The following is a 19,582-nucleotide window of genomic DNA, read 5'->3' as shown; positions in this document are numbered from 1 at the left end:
AGCCCTTTTATCAAATATTCCACATCACATTTACAAATGATGAATGCAACTGAGGTGTGTTATGTGCATTAAGATACAACATTAATATATTTCCCCAGTGACTCAAATTTTACCTTTCTCCTCCCAGTTTGCAGTTCAACTGACTTCTCTTTGTCTCAGTCTGTGGCACTTGCTTTACTTGTGTGTTCCTACTGAAGGTGAGAATGAACGAAACCATGTGAAGGGCTGGAATGATCTGAACTGATCTCTGACCTCAAAGTGCTATAAACTCAATATTTTTGGAGTTAGTTCACAAATATTAAGATAACTTAAAACACTCCCATTAGTGGCAGAGGTTGATAAAGCAATTTGATTTAATTCCTGAATGAATGGTTTAAGGACTATGAAAAAATGCTTGAAGAATCTATCTTTTTGGAGAAAGAAGCACATTATTTCCTTCATAATTATGTTATAATTGAGTGATATGTAATTGTTATATGATGTAATGCATGTCCATTGCACTGTACATTTGTAAACAAATGAAATGCCCCTTTAAATAAGAGACAAAAAATGTAAATTGGCTATTTTTATCTGCAGTCCTACAGAAAGCTGCTTCTTTACTCTGAGTGAATCCTTGTTTCTCCCAGTCTCATGAATTGCATCTACATCTCTGACTTGTACACTCTCTCTGAATAAGATTAAATGAAGTTATGTCCAAGTCTCTCCCGATTTATGTTATAGGCCTAATTTTCACACAAATTAAGCTTAAAGGAAACAATCTTGTTTTAGCACTATTTAGGATCATCAGTTAAAATTCTCTCCTCTTGAAGGTACATCATGGAGTGATGAACTATGGCTTTATGGCCTTGATCTTGGCTACAACTCCTTATTGAGATGACAAGTATATGGCAGACTCCTGCCTATTGTGTGGGTGGGTGTAAAGTGGAATCAGTGGAAGAATCATCACTGGACTGCTCTAAACTTTCCAATGCCTTGTTCAGAGGCAGTGGCAGAGATTTGAAATTAGGTTCACCCTTCTCACTTCAGCTGAAGATGACACACTGCCCCAAGAGAACAGGACAATAATGTTGTAGGGTGTTGGTCACAGTTTAGTAGGCCTGAAGAAATCTTCATAGTCATACAGAGGTTAATTGTAAGCCTTTATCTATTTACACATATACAGTAAAGGGTACAAGCTAGGAGCTGTCTCCGTGCTTGCTGGTACACACCATCCTGTCCAATACTAGACTGACTCTGGGTGCAGGTCATATGGTCTCTTACATCATTGTACTCAGACCCACATTAACCCTATAAGTGCCAGACTCTTAAACCACACCACCCTCATGTTTTTATTCAAGGTATTTTAAGTGATTACAGCTTACCCTATGCCTTACATTGTTATTACATTTACATTGTCTTTACTATATTATCACTACAACATCTCCCGCTTCAAGTCCTTGAATTCAAAGATTCTGGTGTATCTTATAACCCTTCCACATCTTGTCCGCACTACTGTTGGAGGCGTGGTAGGCTCTGTGACTGCTGGTTCTTTCTGTAGGCTTGGAGGTTATTCTGGCATTGGGGTATGTTTTCATCCTTTTCTTCTATTCTTTCGTGTTGAACTGCTCTTGGTTGATTCGGCTGTTGCACTGGTTGGTGACTGCTACTCTAACTCGTTCCTCCTGGGGTGTACAAACATTGTGCACATCTCCTCATCATTTCTTTTGTTTCTTCCGTTGTTGTATGGGTCGTCGCGATGTATGTAGAAGCTTACGTTTCAAAAATGGAACCCTCATTCCCACCTGTTTCATAATATTACCCAAATTTTTGAGTACTTTCTTCTTTTCCAGTTGTTCTTCAAGCTTATGAATCTTTTCATTCAGATCAGCAACTACTCTGAAAAATTGAGTTGTCTTTGTTTCAGAGCTATCAGCAGAACTCTTACATAAGTTTCAAAATTCATCTGGGCATTCAGTTCTGTTCAGAATCTTTCTTCCATGGTCATTGACTGCTCCTTGGACTCTTTCAATTCACTTAATAGATTGTCAAACTGTTTCATAAAATTTCTCTTCTCTGCTTTCGAAGTCTGAATTTGCTCTTCCATATTGCATATCTCAACCTTCATGTTGTTCAGAATGGAACGAAGTTCAAGAAGTTCATCAGCTTTGGTTGTTAATTCTGCTTTCAAGCAACTATTCTATTGCATCAGCAATTCTTTCTCCTGTTCCATGCATTTTGCACCATACTTGCTAGACACTGCTGATGCTTGAAGTTCATCAAGTTTTAATGGATGACCTATCTTCATTGAATTGCTTCTACAAGTTTGTCATTTAAGCATTTCAAGTCCTCTTTCAAGTGTCTTACTTCTTGTGAATGACATTTCAGTGTTCTCATCAGTTCTTGTTTTTCCTTTACTAATTCATCTTGCGTATGTGAAAGTTGGTTCTCTACACTGATCAGTTTTTCTTTAGCAGAGCTTAATTCCTCTGTGCTATCCTTCAATCTCAGATTTTGTAATTGCACATCTGCTAATTGTTTCTGAGGCTTTTCACGCTCTTTAGTCAGATGTTCTACTTGCTCTTGCCCTTCTAGGTTCTTAATTTTCAGCTCTTGATATGTATATTTGGAAATGTAATGTTTTCCCAAATTTTCCTCCAAATGTCCAATCATTTTCTTCAGCTCTGTAGTCTCTGCCTTGTAGCTCTTGGCTTCTTCCCGGAACATAGAACATTCCTGAGTCTTCTCTGCCAATTGGTTCTTCAGCTCTTTCAGAGTGACATTGAATTAATTTTGCTTCACTTTGTAATTTTCCAGAGGAACAAACATCGACCTGGGCATTCCTTGTAGCATGTGAAGGTTCTTTAGCAGGTTTCCTTCATTTTGCGAAGCTCAATTATTTTGCCTTGAGATTTCTTATAACTTAACAGTCTCATCAAGCCTGTTCTGCTGTTCAAGGTTGTCTTTATTCCTTCATGCTGCTAAAGGATTATGTACTGTTTTTTAAATTTGATCTTGAAGGACAGTTAGCTATTCTTTCAACAGTTTATTTCCTTCTTACTCTGTGCTTCAGCTCTTGCCTTCTTACTCTGTGCTTCAGCACATTGCTTTGTTACTATTGATAGTTCCAATGCAGCTTTTTCTGAAGTTGTACTCAGCTTCTTTTTTAACTCCCCAGGGGCATGTATTATTTCATCAAAGAGTCTTTCAAGACCGCAAATTCTTTGATTACATTTTCCGCCTGCTGTTGTGCCTGGCTGCGCTTCTAATGTAGCCTTCCCAACTCCCACTTCGATCAGCCAACAATGGAATTAGAGTTGTTACTTCTTCCTGGTACCTTTGTGATGCCTCAGAAATTTGTTTGTTCTGATCTTGAACAGTTTGGTTCATTGAAGACTTTAGTTAAGCATAATGTTTTCAAAGGTTGAATTTTCTGTTTCAAATCTTCCAATTCAGCTTTGATGTGAACATTTCCCAAACTTATTTAACTTTTCTTTAGCAGGGCTTGTGCATTTTGGACTTCATCAGATAGCTTTCTGTTATTCACAGTCAGCTGCTCGCTCCGCACTGCCACCTGCTGTTGCAGTTCAGATAACTTGTTAGGCTTTCAAAATTATATATTTTTGGGACTTCTGGAAAGTTTTCTGCCTCTCTGGCACCCTCGTGTGGTTTGCCTTTTTTCCTTTTGTAGCTTTACTAGCTTTTCTATCCCTCTTTTGAAGCCTTCTGCACTCCACAACTTGAAGATTAAAACCCTCTATGAAGTTGGTTGAGAATTAATTAATGCCTTGCATTAGGATTACTTCTTCCACAAGTTCACCAAACCAGTATAAAAAGGTATTAATCTGGACTTTTTCTGACTTTCTACTTAGACCTGATGCGCTCCAGCAGTTTAGAAATTGTCTTTTCAAGGATGCAAAATTTCCCATTTAATTTCGGCCTTGGATAAGTCCAAATTGTTCTGGTTTAAAAGTGTAGGTTCTGCTTTAAGAGCTTTTTGAATTTCAAGGTGATGTGCCATTCACTTGGAGACTTCCTGCCCTTGTTGATTTTGGCGGGCTCCACTACAATGGCAATCGAGCTCAGCTTGAGGAAATTCTTTTCAACAGTGGCTGCCTGGAACGGCTGTCTGCAGAGTTCTCTTGCTCAGCTTTTGTGTTTAAAGCCACAAATTTATCAAATCCTGGTATTGTAGGCCTTTGGCTGTGTTTAAAATGTTGTGATCTCCCAGAGTAATCAATTCATTATTTATAAATTCTTTTAGAGTGAGCTCAGACAACGCGTGTTAAGGTGTCGACTCAGGGATCGGGTTTTTAGCGACAGCTTTCTTCAAACTGCACTTCTGACTTCTCAGGACTTGCCATAGCCAGGAATTTAAAAAGATTTAACTCACCCTTGCTAGGTCTGCTGACTCTATGCTCTGGGGTTTGAAGATGAATTTCCAAAGGAGATGCAATGGAGTCTTCTTCAGCAGTAAGGAATTTTAAATATCTGCCTTCAGCTTCCAAGCCTTTCTTCAGAGCTTTTTCTCAGTGATTTTTCCTCTGCGTCTGTGCTTCTGGAGCTTCTTTTCAGATCAGGCTGCTTTGCTGGATTTTTTTCTCAGTCTTCTAGCATTTTAGTTTTTCTCTGCATTTACTGGGGTTTGGGATTTTCCACAAGCTGCCACCATGCCATAGCATGTTCGTTAAAGTTCAGTAGGTCCGAAGAAGTCTTCCTAGTCATACGTAGGTTAATTGTAAGTCTTGACTCTTAGAACTATTTACAAATATACAGTAAAGGGTACAAGCTAGAAGCTGTCTCCATGCTTGCTGGTACACACCACTCTATCCAACACTAGACTGACTCTGGGTGCTGGTCATGTGCTCTCTTACATCACTGTGTGGCCAGTACTGTATCAGTCCCACATTCACTCTCTGAGTGCTAGACCTTTATATTACAAATAAGAAGAATATAGAGGTGTTCCAGCTGTTCAGTTAACTTTGTCTTGTCATCACTAGTTCATGGATCTGAATCAAGACCAAAATAATGGGGTGGAAGTAACTAATTAACTGTGATGAATTTGAGCAGTTTCCACCAATTTACCAATTGGTGTGGATCCACAGCACAGAACTACATATCACTTATTAATTGGTGCAAAATTGACAATTTTGCCCAGAGAGCCCATATGTGTCTGGTGTGAGAAATAGAAATATGACATGGATTTAGAGGCAGTGCTTCAGTTGGGGAGAGGTAGTACTGCTGGGAAAGAGAAAAACGAGATGTACTCTGCATCAGTTATGCATCAGGTTTGGCGTGGTTAGTTTACTGTACTAGTGAGGCTTAGACTAATAATCCGAAGAATGTGTGTTTAAATCCCACCATGACAGTTAGAAAATTCTGACTCAGTTTGAAGAAATTCCTGTGTCCTGTACTCATCCAGTGATATTGCCTCATGTATACTAACCAATTCACTGCAAGTGTCTCTCTCTCTCTGAGCTGGTAATTACTAATGATGGAATATGAGTGACACAGTAGTGGAATTTCTTGTGGTCTTGCCCAATTTTGAGGATCCAAGGTAGCTCATTCTCTGTACCTTACTGCAATGTTTGACTTTAGAGGAGTTCATGTCCAGTATCTATATTGCTTCTTCCTCATGATGGGTTAAAATGCAGATGCCTGTTGGTCCACTCTCTGTTGCCTGATATTCCTATTCATTCTGAACAATCATCTCCTGTATAAAGCGGGATTTATTGGTGTTTAATGTACTTCTTCCTTTTCTTTAAAATTTTGGTCATCTTTCACATCTTGGCATAGAAAATGAGCAGTTATATTAAAACTTTAACATGAAGGATGACGGATAAGATGATAGGCATGTGAGGATACATAAAATGGGAAGTCATTTGGATGGATCTAGATGATAGATGATAGAACAATTGCAGCCGTTAATACCTTGCTTACTGTTACATCTCATGGGGTTGATCTGGAATACTTATGGCTATACGCACTATTCCCTGTGGTTTTAAGTTGTATTGTTCTTGCCAAGTGGCTCAGGACATTTTGCTATGTTATATAAATGCAATTGTTATTGTTGCAAATAGGTTGGGAGGAGGGGGTAATGCAGTATGGCAAAAACATGGAGAGAAAAGCAAAGTCAAACCACAGCAATCGGAAATGGGAAAGGATCAAAATTCTGAAGTGTTATATATGACTTTTCCAGTATACCCATGCATTTTTGTTGTATTCCTTTGTTCATTTCTCTGGATATCTTTTTGACACACCCAAAGCACAAGAAGAGAGGCAGGTATCAGAGAACACCGAATGCGTGTATTGGTGTGTGTTTGTGTGTGTATCCATGTGAATGATCTCAACTAATAACAATATCAAGGCAGTGAGTAACTGAGCCAGGAATGTCCCAGACTCAATCCCTGGCTTGTGCTGAATTAGCATGATCTCAGCCAGACAAGTTCTAGGAAATTATTATTGGCCTCAGTACCACAGATGGAAGCTTGACTAGGATTTGTTTTCTTGATTGCAATCTATTGACTGTTGCTGTATATGCCTGTGTAGATGTTGGATGAGGCCATTAAAAAAACGAAGCATTTGGGTCATATCTAGCAGGATAGAATTGAAAAGCAGAAAAGCTTGTATAAAGTTGTATAGAACTTCGTTTTGACCACACTTGGAGTACTATTCATAGCTCTGATCTCCATATTATTAAGTATTGTGGCAGTGGTGAAGGTACAAAAGAGATTTACTATGATGATATCAGAGCTGAGAAGGTTATACCTGTCAGGGAACATTGGTCAAGGTGGGATTCCCTTTTCTGGGAAAGAGAAGGCTGAGAGGTGACTTGATAGAAGTCTGATATTACAAAAGATGTTGATAGGATAAAGACAGAGAAGATGTGTGGAGACTAAAGCTAGGGCCAAAAATATATTCTTTAATAAGTCCATTTTTCTTTTCCTAGAGAGTAGTCAGAATGTGAAACTTGTTAGCACAAGGTATAGTTGAGATGATTAGCATAGATACAATTAAGAGGAAGTTAAATAAACACAAGAGAGAGAAAGGAATAGAAAGTTTTGTTGATGGGGATCGATGGAGAGGGGTGAGAGGAATCTCATGTGGAGCCTAAACACTAATGTGGACTAGTTCAACCAGTGTGTTTCTGCATTATACATTTTATATAATTTTAGAATATGATTGGGCTTTGACTGTGATGCTGACCTTTGCGCAATAGTCTTCCAACATTCAGTTTCTTGGCTCACATTTGAAGACAAATTGAGTCAAATACTGGAGGTTGCCAGTGGAATCATTCGACATCATGGGGTCAATTGGTAGAAAGGAGAAACTTGGTAGGAGCCAATGAAATCAGAACTCCTGATTTATTCCAGCTGTAGTCCAGTGCCATAAATGCAATAAAATCTACATCTAAATCTCAGAACAGCAGTCCCCGCTATTTTTTCTTGTTTTGTACATGATCTTTGTTAAATTAATGTTGTCTGCACTGAAATGGGGGGGGGGGGGGCAGGGTTTGTGCTGGGAGGAGGCATTCATGTTTGTAACTAGTATTAATCCCGAGTGTCATTCTGTGTATTGTAACTCTATCTGTTTTCATTTACAGATATATTATTTTCAGGGAAAAATGAGGTATATAAACAAAGAGTTCAAAGGCAGATTACTGGCAGCACGTACCCCAGGAAATGCATCTATTACCATTGAAAATCTGCGTCCATCTGACACTGGGAATTATCGATGTGAAGTTGAGAATCCACCGGATTTCACAGGCACTAACATCAAATCAATAGAGCTCACAGTGTTAGGTAATGCACAGTCACTATATCAATTTTCTCATAACCACTTTCCCCTCAATTTTCAAGCTTGTGCTCATCAAACTGAGAGGTATTAATGCTGGAGATTGGACACATGCATCCAGTGTCAGGTATTAGTATGTCTAAATGTTTAGCAAAGTTCATCTACTCTGTCCTAAAAAAGCTGTCTCAGCCCCAATTTCAGCAGGTGTAAGATTGACCACAATGAACCAATGCAACATTGTTTCCTGTTCACACACTAGCCATCATCTGTTTTCTCTGCATGAAACTACTAATTACTAATTATTAGGGACAGTTTTGAGATGTTGATCCTGGAATTGGACAGGGTAGATTCTGAGCAAATGTCCCAGAGGTGAAAAACAATGTTGTAAGCACTGCACTACCCAGTTGCAAATGCTCTTATTATAAGTTCCTAAAACTAAGCTTACAGGCTGATGTTGAGGCTGGGCTATGCAAGTGACAGAGTCAGGGAAGATGGATCTGAGTGGAGATGCAGGATTAGGTTGGCAACTGTTGGAGTGGGAGATCAACTGGTATTAGAGAATGCTGTTTGACATAGTAGCAATTAATCCTCACTGATTTTCACCTTAGGACTGCTGCAGACAATTGTAGTACCTCTATGGTGACCTCAGCTAAGATTGCTAATTCAGCTTAGGCTAGAGATCAAACCTGGCACCTTCTATCTTAGTTACCTAATGATCTTCAGAACTGAGCTTTCAGCGAGGTCTTTTAAGCCAATCTGCTAATGCAATGGTAAAGTATGCCAAATTCAAAGACCTACCCAAACAGCTCAACATGAAAGGAAACATTTATCTCATCTGTCAAGTAAATCCAGGTCCCAAAGAAGAACAGATACATTCCTCCCTGACTTTTCCCAGGATCCCAATGTGCTTTTGCCTGTCTTCACCTGATGAAACAGAGCTCTGCCTCCTTTTTCTCTCTGTAGTGCCTGGGAGCTGAGTGTTCCCCAAACTCTATGGCAAGATATATATAGTTTCTAACCAGTAACACCAACCAATGACTCTTCGTGAACTCTTAATTATTATGGAGCATTTGTAGGAAAAATTATGCTTCTTTGCCGGTATGAGTTGGTCTCAGTCCAATGCATAGCTTTCAGTTGGCAGCACATGTTTAACAAGAGGAGCATCTTAGCCAGAAAGCTGTTTGTACGTAGAAGAGTCATTGCAATACCACGAAAACTATTGTTTGCTGCACATAAATGCGGGATATCAAAAAGATCATAACTGGAATATTAAATGAAATTTTCACAACACCGCCCCCCACCGTCCCCAGCTGATGCAGTTGAATGCTGAGATACGGGAGTCAGGGTGCTAGAAGGATGAACTTCCAAAGTTCTTTTGCCAACTGTAATATGATGTAATATTGGCTGCATTATTTTCTCAGAGGCAACTGTTAATGATCCAATAATACATAAAAATCAATAATCTTCCAGATTGGAGATTAGCACGCAGCATAATAAGATTCGTTGCTAGTGTAAAAGAACAGAATCCCACCCCAGCCCACCCCCTCCCCACCAAAAAGAAAACCTATAAAAGGTTTGTAGTATAAATTATACAAATTAAACATTTGTTAATTTAACAACAAATTAAACACATACACGTCTACAAATTACTACCAAATACCAAAATAACTTTTAAACAAATTCTCAAATTAATCACTCCCAGGTAAATCTTCACCAAGGCAACAATAAACCATAGACTTTAAACAGACACCAGGCAAAGCACATTTGACCTTACGAATTCAAAATGAGGTTACTTTCAATTTGGTTCCTTTTCAAACACAATTGTAGGCTTACAGGCTGGTTACATTTTAAATGCCTCTGACCCACACACACAAACTCTTTTCTGTTTATACCTAGCTTCCCCTTTGAATGTAAATTTTCTATTGTATTACTAGATTTTTTAATTTTACCTCTCCTAACAATAATCCTTTCATTCCACCAATTTTATTAGTAATGCAAACACATTGCTTGGTGTCTCCCAGCTAGGTGCAAAATTTTACCCATTCTTTTGAATGGTTTATTCAACAAATGCAAATATACTCTTTACCTTCTAGCCTTATGTTTATCTAATTAACATCTTAAACTACTACACATCAAACCACACAGACTAGCTGGCTTTAATCCAATTAAGCCACACACACAGACACACACATAGGGCAGAATTTTGCCCTTGGTGGGCGTGCAGGCCACACCGGCTCGGCAGCAGGCGGACAGCCAGGGCGGGCCTGCTGCCATTCTGAGTGGCCCACCGGCCTGCCCGATAGGAAGCGCTATGCCGTCTCAGGGAGATTAGTTACAGTCTAGAAAACTTTAAAAATAGAAAAATAAAAACATTATTAACATGTCCCCCTCATGTGACAATGTCACACGAGATGGGACGTGTTAATAAATATAACATTACATTTATTAAAGTTTTTAAAAAGGAACATGAAACCTCATCCCACCTTAAGGTTGGACGGGCAGGGCCTTTAATTACTTTAAGTACCCTGTCAATTGGCCATTGACAGCTTGGCGGGCGCACAGCTGATTTCGCTATCTGCCCGCCTTCCTGAAAATTTAAAGGGACCAGGATGACGTCGGGGATTCCTCCCGATGTCATCCTACGTCATTTTCCCGTCGGTGAATGATCCCCGCCCCCAAATCGCCGACGGGAAAATTCTGGCCATAGACACACACGTAGATACAGACCCTACTACAAGTCCAATTTAAAAATAATTTCCAACAACATTATACACATTAATATCTCTTCATGACAGTTGCTATGGTGAAATGATGAACTTTTCTCATATGGTGGGGGAATGTAAAGAGTCACAGCCAGGCCAATTTTGAGCAGCTCCTAACAGCAGGATTCAGGACAACATTAGTAGAGGTCTGGATGCACATCACTTTCCTGCCCTCATTTTCAGGTGGGATGTGGACAGCTGGCTTCCTTTCCTTGAAAGACACTAGCGAATGAGTTGGGTTTTATGGCAATCCAACTGCTTCATGGTATTGGTACCACCTATTTACTTCCAGATTTTATTAAAACTGATTTCAAATTCTTAAACTGCCAGGGTGGGATTGAATTTGCATTTGCTTTGGATTAATAGTCCAGTCACAGGACCATTATGCTCCTGAATGCAATTTGATACCAGGACGCAAAAGACAATTAAAAGCATTTGGACTATAATGAAAAAAATTAATTGATTGATAGCAAAATACATTCTCCGAACAAATGCAGCTAATTTCTAGGATCAACTGTTAGGTAGTAGGGAAGGAATTCAATATTAGGCTTTAATTTGGCTTTAAACAGTTTGAAATTGGGGCATTCAGCAAATGAGCTTAAATTTGCCAGATTGAAATAATTTCACAATTGGATGTTCCTTTTTTGTATGCCCTTATCAGCTCCGCAAACTGTTGTAATAGAAACAGACTGTTGTATACGCAGTGGCCAGAAATCTCCTGGATAAACAATAATATACTGCTGATTTAGGCTATTATAAATAACAGTCTACTCATTCTACATTGTCCAAGTTATAGTTTGTTGACCATCTGACGCATAGACCCTGACAACCTAATCCATGAAGCCCAGGCTTATATTTCTTATTCAGCAATGTCGCAGGTTGCATTCTATGGGCATGGAGTTTTGAAAAGGACAGCTTTTAGTGCTGTCACCCCCACTGGTATAAATCCTGTGCCAGAACCTCTAGCAGCTTCAGATATACGTAAATTAATACTGAATTTAATACTTGGGCCTTGTAACTCCTTGGTATGCATCTAAGCAACCTATGAAGACAAGAAACTTGAAAATTCCTGGTTTAGACTGTACTATTTTCCTCCACCCATTGTTCCTTAGAAGCTCTCCTTGCCAATTCTATAATATTCCTCCTTCTCTTGCCACAGTATTGAGTTTATCGCCATCTTTTGGGGCTGAATTACATCGGGGGCATACTGCCTGCGCACCCCCCCCACCCCTCCCAGAATAAAGGTCAGTCCCAAACAGATCGACTTTAAAAAAGGCCACTCCACAGCGACAGCATGCTGGGGGCAATCTGAACAAGCTCACAGTGGGGCTTCTGCCCCTCAGTGGGAAGAAGTCACGCCCTCTAGAGCTGCTGGCCAATCTGATTGGCTGGAAGCTCTAGGAGTCTCAGCAGTGCCAGAATTCAGTAGTGGGTGCTGCTGGGACTATAAGCAGGCCCCGGGAAAAAGATCAATGGCATCTGAACCCAGGTAAATCCTGGGCTTTTAGGGCAGGAAGGTATCAGGCACCCTAAGGAGGGGATCAAGGGGGGTTGGAGGGGTCTGCTTTGGAGCCTGGTGGAGAGGAACAAAGGGGGTGTAGTATCTTGGGGGTGGGGGGAGTGCTTCTGATGTGCACAGGGCACCTCCTGAATGATGTGCCACCCTTCCTTCTCACCTTTTCAAAAAAGTTACTTCAAAAATGGCTTCTGACTCCCAGCCACTTGCCAGTGCCCAGCGTTTTATGGCAGCGGAGGTGGATTGAAGTCCTTAAATGGGTAATAATTGGCCACTTGAGGGCCTCAATAGACATAAGGATGGGCGGCCTAGTGGGCGGCTTACCCATGGAGACCGGGTCACGAGTGGGCGGGAAGGCAGTGGACTAGCTACCCAACATATTTTGCATTCCCCCGGCTGAATACATTCCTGGTGAGGGGGGCTGTAAAATCCAGCCCTTGGTCTCTTAAATGTGGCTTTCAATTGCACTGCCCTCTAGGGGTGCTCAAAGAGTACAAAGAGTCAATTATAGATAAAGGTTGTATCGAGTACTCTAATGGCTTTGATCCAGTTCTCCTTCCCTAGCTGAAAAGGGCAATGGTCCTGAGTGGAAGCTTATGCAAAGAACAATTAGGAGAAAACTTGTCCTCTCCCAATTTTAAAGTTTTTCAACTGCTCCATGTTCTTGCAAATAACATCAGGGAACATAAATTATTTTAAAAAGCACTGTAAAATATTGTTCATTAATAACTACATGTAATTTATGCATACAAATTAGCAAAGAGAGAATTATTTCCTTCTAATCTTTGCAAGTTTATACATAAGATTCTGCAGAACAATTTCACACCTTACACGAGATTTGGATAATGTGAAATGTTCTATCGTTTTGCTTCAATAATTTTGTTTTAAATGAATTGCCTTTGAAGTAATTTAATTTTTTTTGCAGTTCCACCCTCAAAGCCAAAGTGTGATATTGTTCCACATCCTGCGAAGATGAATTCGGCAATCTTAACTTGTCATTCCTCCCAAGGTGTACCTGCTCCAACTTATCACTGGGAGGAAATTGTAAACATGGTTCATCAAAATATCTCTGGCTATCCTGGTAAGAATGAAAACCTAATTATTTTAAATATTCAGTAAAAAGATAGCCAAGTTTGAAAATTTTCTTTCTTTCAGCTCTTCCCATCAATTTGTCCCACCAATAACTCTTTCTACTCATTTCCTCACCAGTTCTGAGGTCATTTATTTTGTTTAACCTTTCAGATCCAAGGACTGGGTTGTTGACTATTTCAAACATTTCAGAACATGGACATGGTGTTTATGTATGCACAGCATCCAATTATTTGGGAAACCAATCATGCACTATCGATATGTCAACACTCTGTAAGTCTCCCATAGCAATCTTGTTAAGCTTGGGCATATAGAGGGGTGGGGAAGTCAGTTATGATGATCTTTGGTAATAGGATTGGAAACAGCTTTCATTGAACAGTACAAGAGATGGAGATTAGTAAAAGTAAGACACCTGAAAGCAAACTTATGACAGTCATTTGCTGTCAATCTTTTAATCAAAACTTGAGAGAATGACATAACCAGAGACATAATCCATAGATGCCAAAGTTGCAGTACTGATTTTCCATAACCAGACTTTACTTGTTGCACTTCATACATACACTATGTTGCAGCTATTGGGGGAAAGAAGAGTGAGATCTTGAATTGGGGGTAAAGGGAGAAGAATGCCAGATTGAAATGAAGGGATGGGATGAAAAGAAGAATGAACCAGGAGAGAGGAATGGTATCCTGAACAGATTGGAGGAGGAATGTCAACTTCAGCTGAGATGAGAGGGAGGGCAGCAGAGAAAAGAAGGAGAATGTTAGAGGAGAGTATGCTACATTGAATTGGGACTTGCTATAGTAAGTTTACAAACTATCAATGGGAGTATTAGAGGCAGGAGAGTGACTGTTGAGGTAACTTTTGGGAAGGTGCTAGTCTGTTGAAAATCTAAATGTCACATTACTTTGCTTAAAAATCTATTAATTGTGAAGAACAGGGTGTTTAATAATAAACAAATCTACCATTTTAATATACAAATTTAATGCTCCTGGGAGAGCATGTCCTGTACCTCCAATTTCATGCCATTAGCTTCTGGATTTTTCCCTTCAAGCTTTCATGTATTTACTTTTTTTTTCCTCCAATACAATTGAAGGAATGTTGGGTATCCCTACAGTTTAAGTCACAAAGCCTGTTACCATTACTATCCACATATCACAAAATTGCAATCTTGAGTTGTCACTTTATGTGGGGCTGTTTTTAAATCTGTTCAGCAGTGTTTGCTAGTTTTCTAGGTTATGTGTGGGTGTTATATTAAGTAAATAGCTAAACTTAGGGTCATAATCAGAACTCTGATTTTGGGTTTTCATCATATTCACTCCACAAGTCCAATTGTAGCCCTTCAAAGTAGGCATGGGGACGTGAATGGAAACTCTTCAGTTGGTTACTTACTTATATATTTCTGTTATGTTTTGGGTGAAAAAGTTCTACTGACAATGGAGTTAATGAGAAATCTTGCATGTGTAATTACATCGGGCTGTAACTTCCGAGCTCCCCAGCATCGGATTTTGGGAGTGCCCCAAGGATGCATTGGGGAATCCCTCTTGGAAGTTCCCAGGTAAGAGTTTGCACAACAATTGCCCATAGTGCACACTTCTTCTGGACAATTACGCTGCACTGGGAACCATCCAAAAATGCGGTTTAAATCGCAAACTTCGGATGGTTCCACCAGGGTTACACCAGTAGTTACTCAGAAAAAGTTGGAAGAATTAAAACCTCTTCTAACTTCTGGGTACCTATTGTAAAGACCCAGACGACCTTACAGGACTTCCCTGACCCCCCCCAACCCCAAACTCCTACCCTTCCAAACCCCCACTCCCCTGACCTCCGAAACCCACCCCCCGACTTCGGACGCCCTCACCGGAACTCCGACCCCCACCCAACCCTGGACCTTGGGCACCACCCCAGACCTTGGACCTCCCCCCCGGGACCTCGTACCTCCCCATGACCTCTGAACCCCCTAAACCTCAACCCCTGTTGGACCCCCACTCCGCACAAACCTTGGACCCCCAACCCGGACCTCTGACCCACCACCACCCCCATCCCCCCCGGACCTCGGACCACCACTTTGGACCTTCGGACTCCCCCCCACCATCTCCCGGAGCTAGGATCAGTCCCCAAACTTCCGACTCCCCCCGGGACATCCGACCTCCCCCAAACCCCACCCCAGACAATCCCCCCAACTCCCCGCGGACCTCTGACCGCCCTTCCCACTCTTCATGGATTTCTGACCATCCCCCCCACCGGACCTCTCACCAACCACCCTGCCTGACACCCCGAACCCGCCCCCCCAGCAATTCCCCAAATCCTATCCATTTACCTTCTCCCTGGCTTGTCAATTTCCCTGGCCCTTTAAAATTACCTGCTTTATGGCAGCCAGTGTCGTAAAAAAGGGGCTTACTTGAATCTGCCAGAGCTGCACTTTGCTGGGGCCTGCAAAGAGTCTTTCGATGCAGCCCCAAGCAGCTCAGGAGAATGGGAGGGTCAGCATAATTTTCAAGTGTGCATTTATTTTTTCTAATTTCTGCAGGCCAGCACTTTCCGACGCTAGTCGGAAGTTACGACCCAACGAACCTCAACTGAAATTACACAATATGGTCATGTTGGATTTTATTTTACCTTCCGATGTACATCTTAGTTTCTTACTTATTGGGCTTCCTAAATTGAACCCACAATTTTAAAGCAATATACCAGAGAGCATCACTGAAGGGTGACAAGTTGTTTAGAATGGTTGCATGAGCGCTCTGCCACATACATTTGACTGACTGGTTGGATCAAATGATTTACCGATGGTGCTTTTCCCCATTTTCTTCTTTTTGCTCTAGATGCTGACACCGATCACATTATAGGAGCCATTATTGGGGCAGTTCTGGCAGCAATAATCATTGCAGCTATTGTCTGGGTAGTTACAAAGAAGGCAAAGAAAAAGGCAAAGAAAAATGTCGAGAAAGATACTGAATTTCAGTGAGTGCCATTTTCAATTCTGTATCGTTTTTAATTTTCGGACTTTGTGGGTTGGATTTTACACCCCCCACCTCCCCCCTTCCCTGCACCACGGGGTATTTGAAGGTGGAGGGTTTGCCTTCTTGTAAAATAAAAAGGGCGGCCTTTCCACCACCTTTCCACCCACCCCCCGGCTTGTCTCCCATATTACAGTGGGCGGGTGCGCTACCTGCCCGCCCTTGGACCTGTTGAAGCCCTTAAATGGCCAATTACTGGCCACTTAAGGGCCTCATTCCACCTCCGCCAGTATGTTACATGTGACAGGGGAAGGCAGAAGTAAGGCAGGCAGCCTAGCAGCTTTGCACGGGCTGCTGTTGGGCAGGAAAGGGGGCACTTCCTTTGGGGGAAGTTCCCTGTGACCAAATGAGACACCCCCTCCCAAGATCATATCCTACTTTAACCAACCCACCCCCACTTCTAAAATCAGGCCCCTGCCACCCCCGTTTTCCCCCCCTTGCTGGAGTCGCCAAGCCAGGCCCATCCAAAACACTAGATTTATCTCTGAGTCCAGGCTCCAGTCCTCTTCATTCTCCAGGGTTTGGCTGTAGTCTCAGCAGCGGCTACCACTCGATCCTGGCACTGCCAATTAGATTGGCCGGTAGCTCTCAATGGCAGGATTTCCTCCCAGATGGGGGCAGAAGTCCCGCTCTGAAGCAATATAGGCTGCTCCCAGCGTATTATGACTGTAGAGCAGCTGGATTCTGAGTCAGTGTGCTCAGGACTGACTTTTCCATCAGTCGGTGGGGGGTGGTGTGGAATATGCCTCCATATACAATCCAGCCTCAGGCTTTTTTGTCATCTGTTTTCAACTCTTCATAGCAGACACAGAGGAAAACATTAAAACCTGCCCTCTCCTAGGAGTACCCCTTCCTGGGGCACCCATCAACCAAACTTTTGATTGTCTAAGGACATCCCACAAGCAGTTCCCATCTGCACCTAGTTAGTTGATCTCACCCAGACAACTGTCTGGTGCTACAACCTTCCTGAGTTCCAATAAGTTCGAGGAGCTTGTGGATTTCTTTAACACCATGTTCAGCTGCCAATCTCTCCCTTCCTCTAGCCTACCCAGCCAAATTTCCTCTAAGGTTTCCCCTGGCCTAACCCTGAATTTGCATCTTTTTCTAGCTTCTCTCCTCTCCCCTCATGCCCTTTCTGAGCTCATCTTCTCCCTGAGACTCACCTCCTGTTCCCTCAACCCTATTCCCATGAACCTGTTGACCACACAAATTCCCTTTCTGGTCCCCATGTTAGTTCATACTATTAATGGTTCTCTCTCCCCAGTTGCTGCGCACCCCCCTTCCCTTCAAATATGCCATCATCTCCTCAAAAAAGCAAACCTGGAGCCCTCTCTTTGTACAGACGACTATCCCATATCCAACATCACATTCCTTTCCGGTCCTTGAATATGCTGTCACCTCCTAAACTCAATGTTTGAATACCTTCAATCAGGTTTCTGCCCTGCCACAGTACCTTGTCAAAGTCACAGATGACATACTACATGACTGTGGCTGTGGCAAACTATCCCTCCTCATACTTCTTGACCTGTGTGCAGAATGACTATGCCATCTTCCTCCAGCTGGGTAGGAATACATTTGCTTGGTTCCATTCTTATCTATCTAGACATCTATCTACCAGAAAATCACCTGCAATAGTTTTTTCTCTCTCTCCCTCGCTATTGCCTTTTGAGTCCTGCAAGGAACAATCCTTGACCCTCCTAATTATTAGTTAACTGCTGCCTCTCAGCAACATCATCTGACACCACAATATCAGGTTTCACAAGCACTTTGTCGACACCCAGTTCTATCTCATGACCACCTCCCTCAACCCTTCCACTCCCTCTAAATTGTCTGACATCCAGTGCTGGATGAGCAGTAATCTCCTCCAACTAACTATTGGAAAGACTCAAGCCATTGTCCTTGGTCCCCACTGTTTCTTAGCCATTGATACATCCCCTTACCCAGCAACTTGCTGCATTTGGGCATGGAGTGCAGCTCCCACAACACTCAAGAAGCTTGACACCATCCAGGACAAAGCAGCCCGCTTGATTGGCACCACATCCACAAACATTCACTCCCTCCACCACCAACGCACAGTAGCAGTAGTGTGTACCATCTACAAGATGCACTGCAGGAATTCACCAAGGCTCCTTAGACAGCACCTTCCACATCCACTACCATCTAGAAGGACAAGGGCAGTGGATAAATGGGAACACCACCACCTGGAAGTTCCCCTCCAAGTCACTCATCATCCTGACTTGGAAATATATCGCCATTCCTTCACTGTCGCTGGAACTCCCTTCCTAACAGCACTGTGGGTTTACCTACATCACATGGATTGCAACGGTTCAAGAAGGCAGCTCACAACCACCTCCTCAAGGGCAACTAGGGATGGGCAATAAATGCTGGCCCAGCCAGTGAAGCCCACATCCTGTGAATTAATAAAAAAAACTGCTTGAGGCTGAAACAGACTGTTCGCTACCTTGGTGTCATATTTTTCCCCAAGTTGACTACATATTCATGTCATCAGTAAGACCGTCTACTTCCACCTCTGTAACATTGCCCAACAGTGCCATACTCCTGTAGCATGCCAACACTCTCTATGTAGGTTCATAACTGAAGATCATGAACTGCACAAGAACCAGAGGATTGCTGCTGCCAATGGGACTGTACTCCAGAAACAATCAATACCATTGGCTGGGATTTAAATTAAAAAATTCAGAGAGAAAAAAAAAAGTGCTTGTTAATTTGCATTTCTCAATCATGTCGAAAACCTACGGCTATAAGGGATATCATAACTGTTCATTATTTCTCTTTCTTCAAGGCTCAAACAAGAAGTTGGGAAAACATCTACTCCATATGCAGCTGTCCCCACTGATGATGCTGCAGCAGCATCAACAGACGTGAATGATGCTCAGTTGCCAGAGGTAGGCCTGAGCGGCATGGAGGTATCTGAGGTGCACAAAGCTCCAACTGAAACTCCGCTGTTGAGTAAAAATGCTGTCCCCTATGGCACTGAAAAAGAAGCAAAAGAAGAGATTGAGGAAGATGGTTCACAGGCCACTTAGTTTACCCTTCTACCAAAGCAATGTGCTACTTGAGCAGTGTCAGAATCTGAAGTCACAACATAAGCCATGATGTCTTTTAACACACCAACATATTCTATTACAATACGTCTATTATTGGCAATGACTCTGTGACAAAGAATTAATTTTCCTTTATTACTGGAAGTGCAAGTACTATGTCCAGGCCCAAGAACTAAAATCATCATTAAAGTCAAAATTAACATTGTGTAAGGCTGTCCCAGGTATATTTTGTTGTGTGTAACATCTTTTTTTTTTGCTATTATAAACCTTCCCAAATTAGTAAAACAATTTTTCTTTAACTTTGCACACAGAGCAAAATATATCCACCCAATAATACTTTTTAAATGTAAGTGCCAGATATC

The 19,582-nt window shown here is 41.7% G+C and overlaps 1 protein-coding gene across 1 annotated transcript; it reads left to right on the top strand.

The window, feature by feature from the left end:
• The first annotated feature begins 5,174 nt into the window (after positions 1-5,174).
• LOC144683211 (V-set and immunoglobulin domain-containing protein 1-like) lies at positions 5,175-19,202 on the top strand. The gene is made up of 6 exons (XM_078546168.1): positions 5,175-5,264; positions 7,580-7,778; positions 12,974-13,129; positions 13,291-13,410; positions 15,961-16,099; positions 18,959-19,202. The coding sequence occupies exons 1-6, from the start codon at positions 5,175-5,177 to the stop codon at positions 19,200-19,202; spliced, it is 948 nt and encodes a 315-aa protein (XP_078402294.1).
• Positions 19,203-19,582: the final 380 nt, after the last annotated feature.

This window comes from Cetorhinus maximus, chromosome 8, assembly GCF_964194155.1.
Source record: "Cetorhinus maximus chromosome 8, sCetMax3.hap1.1, whole genome shotgun sequence".
In the NCBI taxonomy this organism is placed as follows: domain Eukaryota; kingdom Metazoa; phylum Chordata; class Chondrichthyes; order Lamniformes; family Cetorhinidae; genus Cetorhinus; species Cetorhinus maximus.
Note: the sequence above shows the minus strand (reverse complement) of the source record. Positions and strands in the feature narration are given on the sequence as shown.

Bases quoted from the DNA above. Each gene is read 5' to 3' on its own strand.
- LOC144683211 (XM_078546168.1), top strand. From the start codon at position 5,175: ATGGATTTAGAGGCAGTGCTTCAGTTGGGGAGAGGTAGTACTGCTGGG. The intron at 7,779-12,973 runs GTAATGCACAGT...TTTTTTTTGCAG, and splicing joins AATAGAGCTCACAGTGTTAG to TTCCACCCTCAAAGCCAAAG. The intron at 16,100-18,958 runs GTGAGTGCCATT...TCTTTCTTCAAG, and splicing joins GAGAAAGATACTGAATTTCA to GCTCAAACAAGAAGTTGGGA.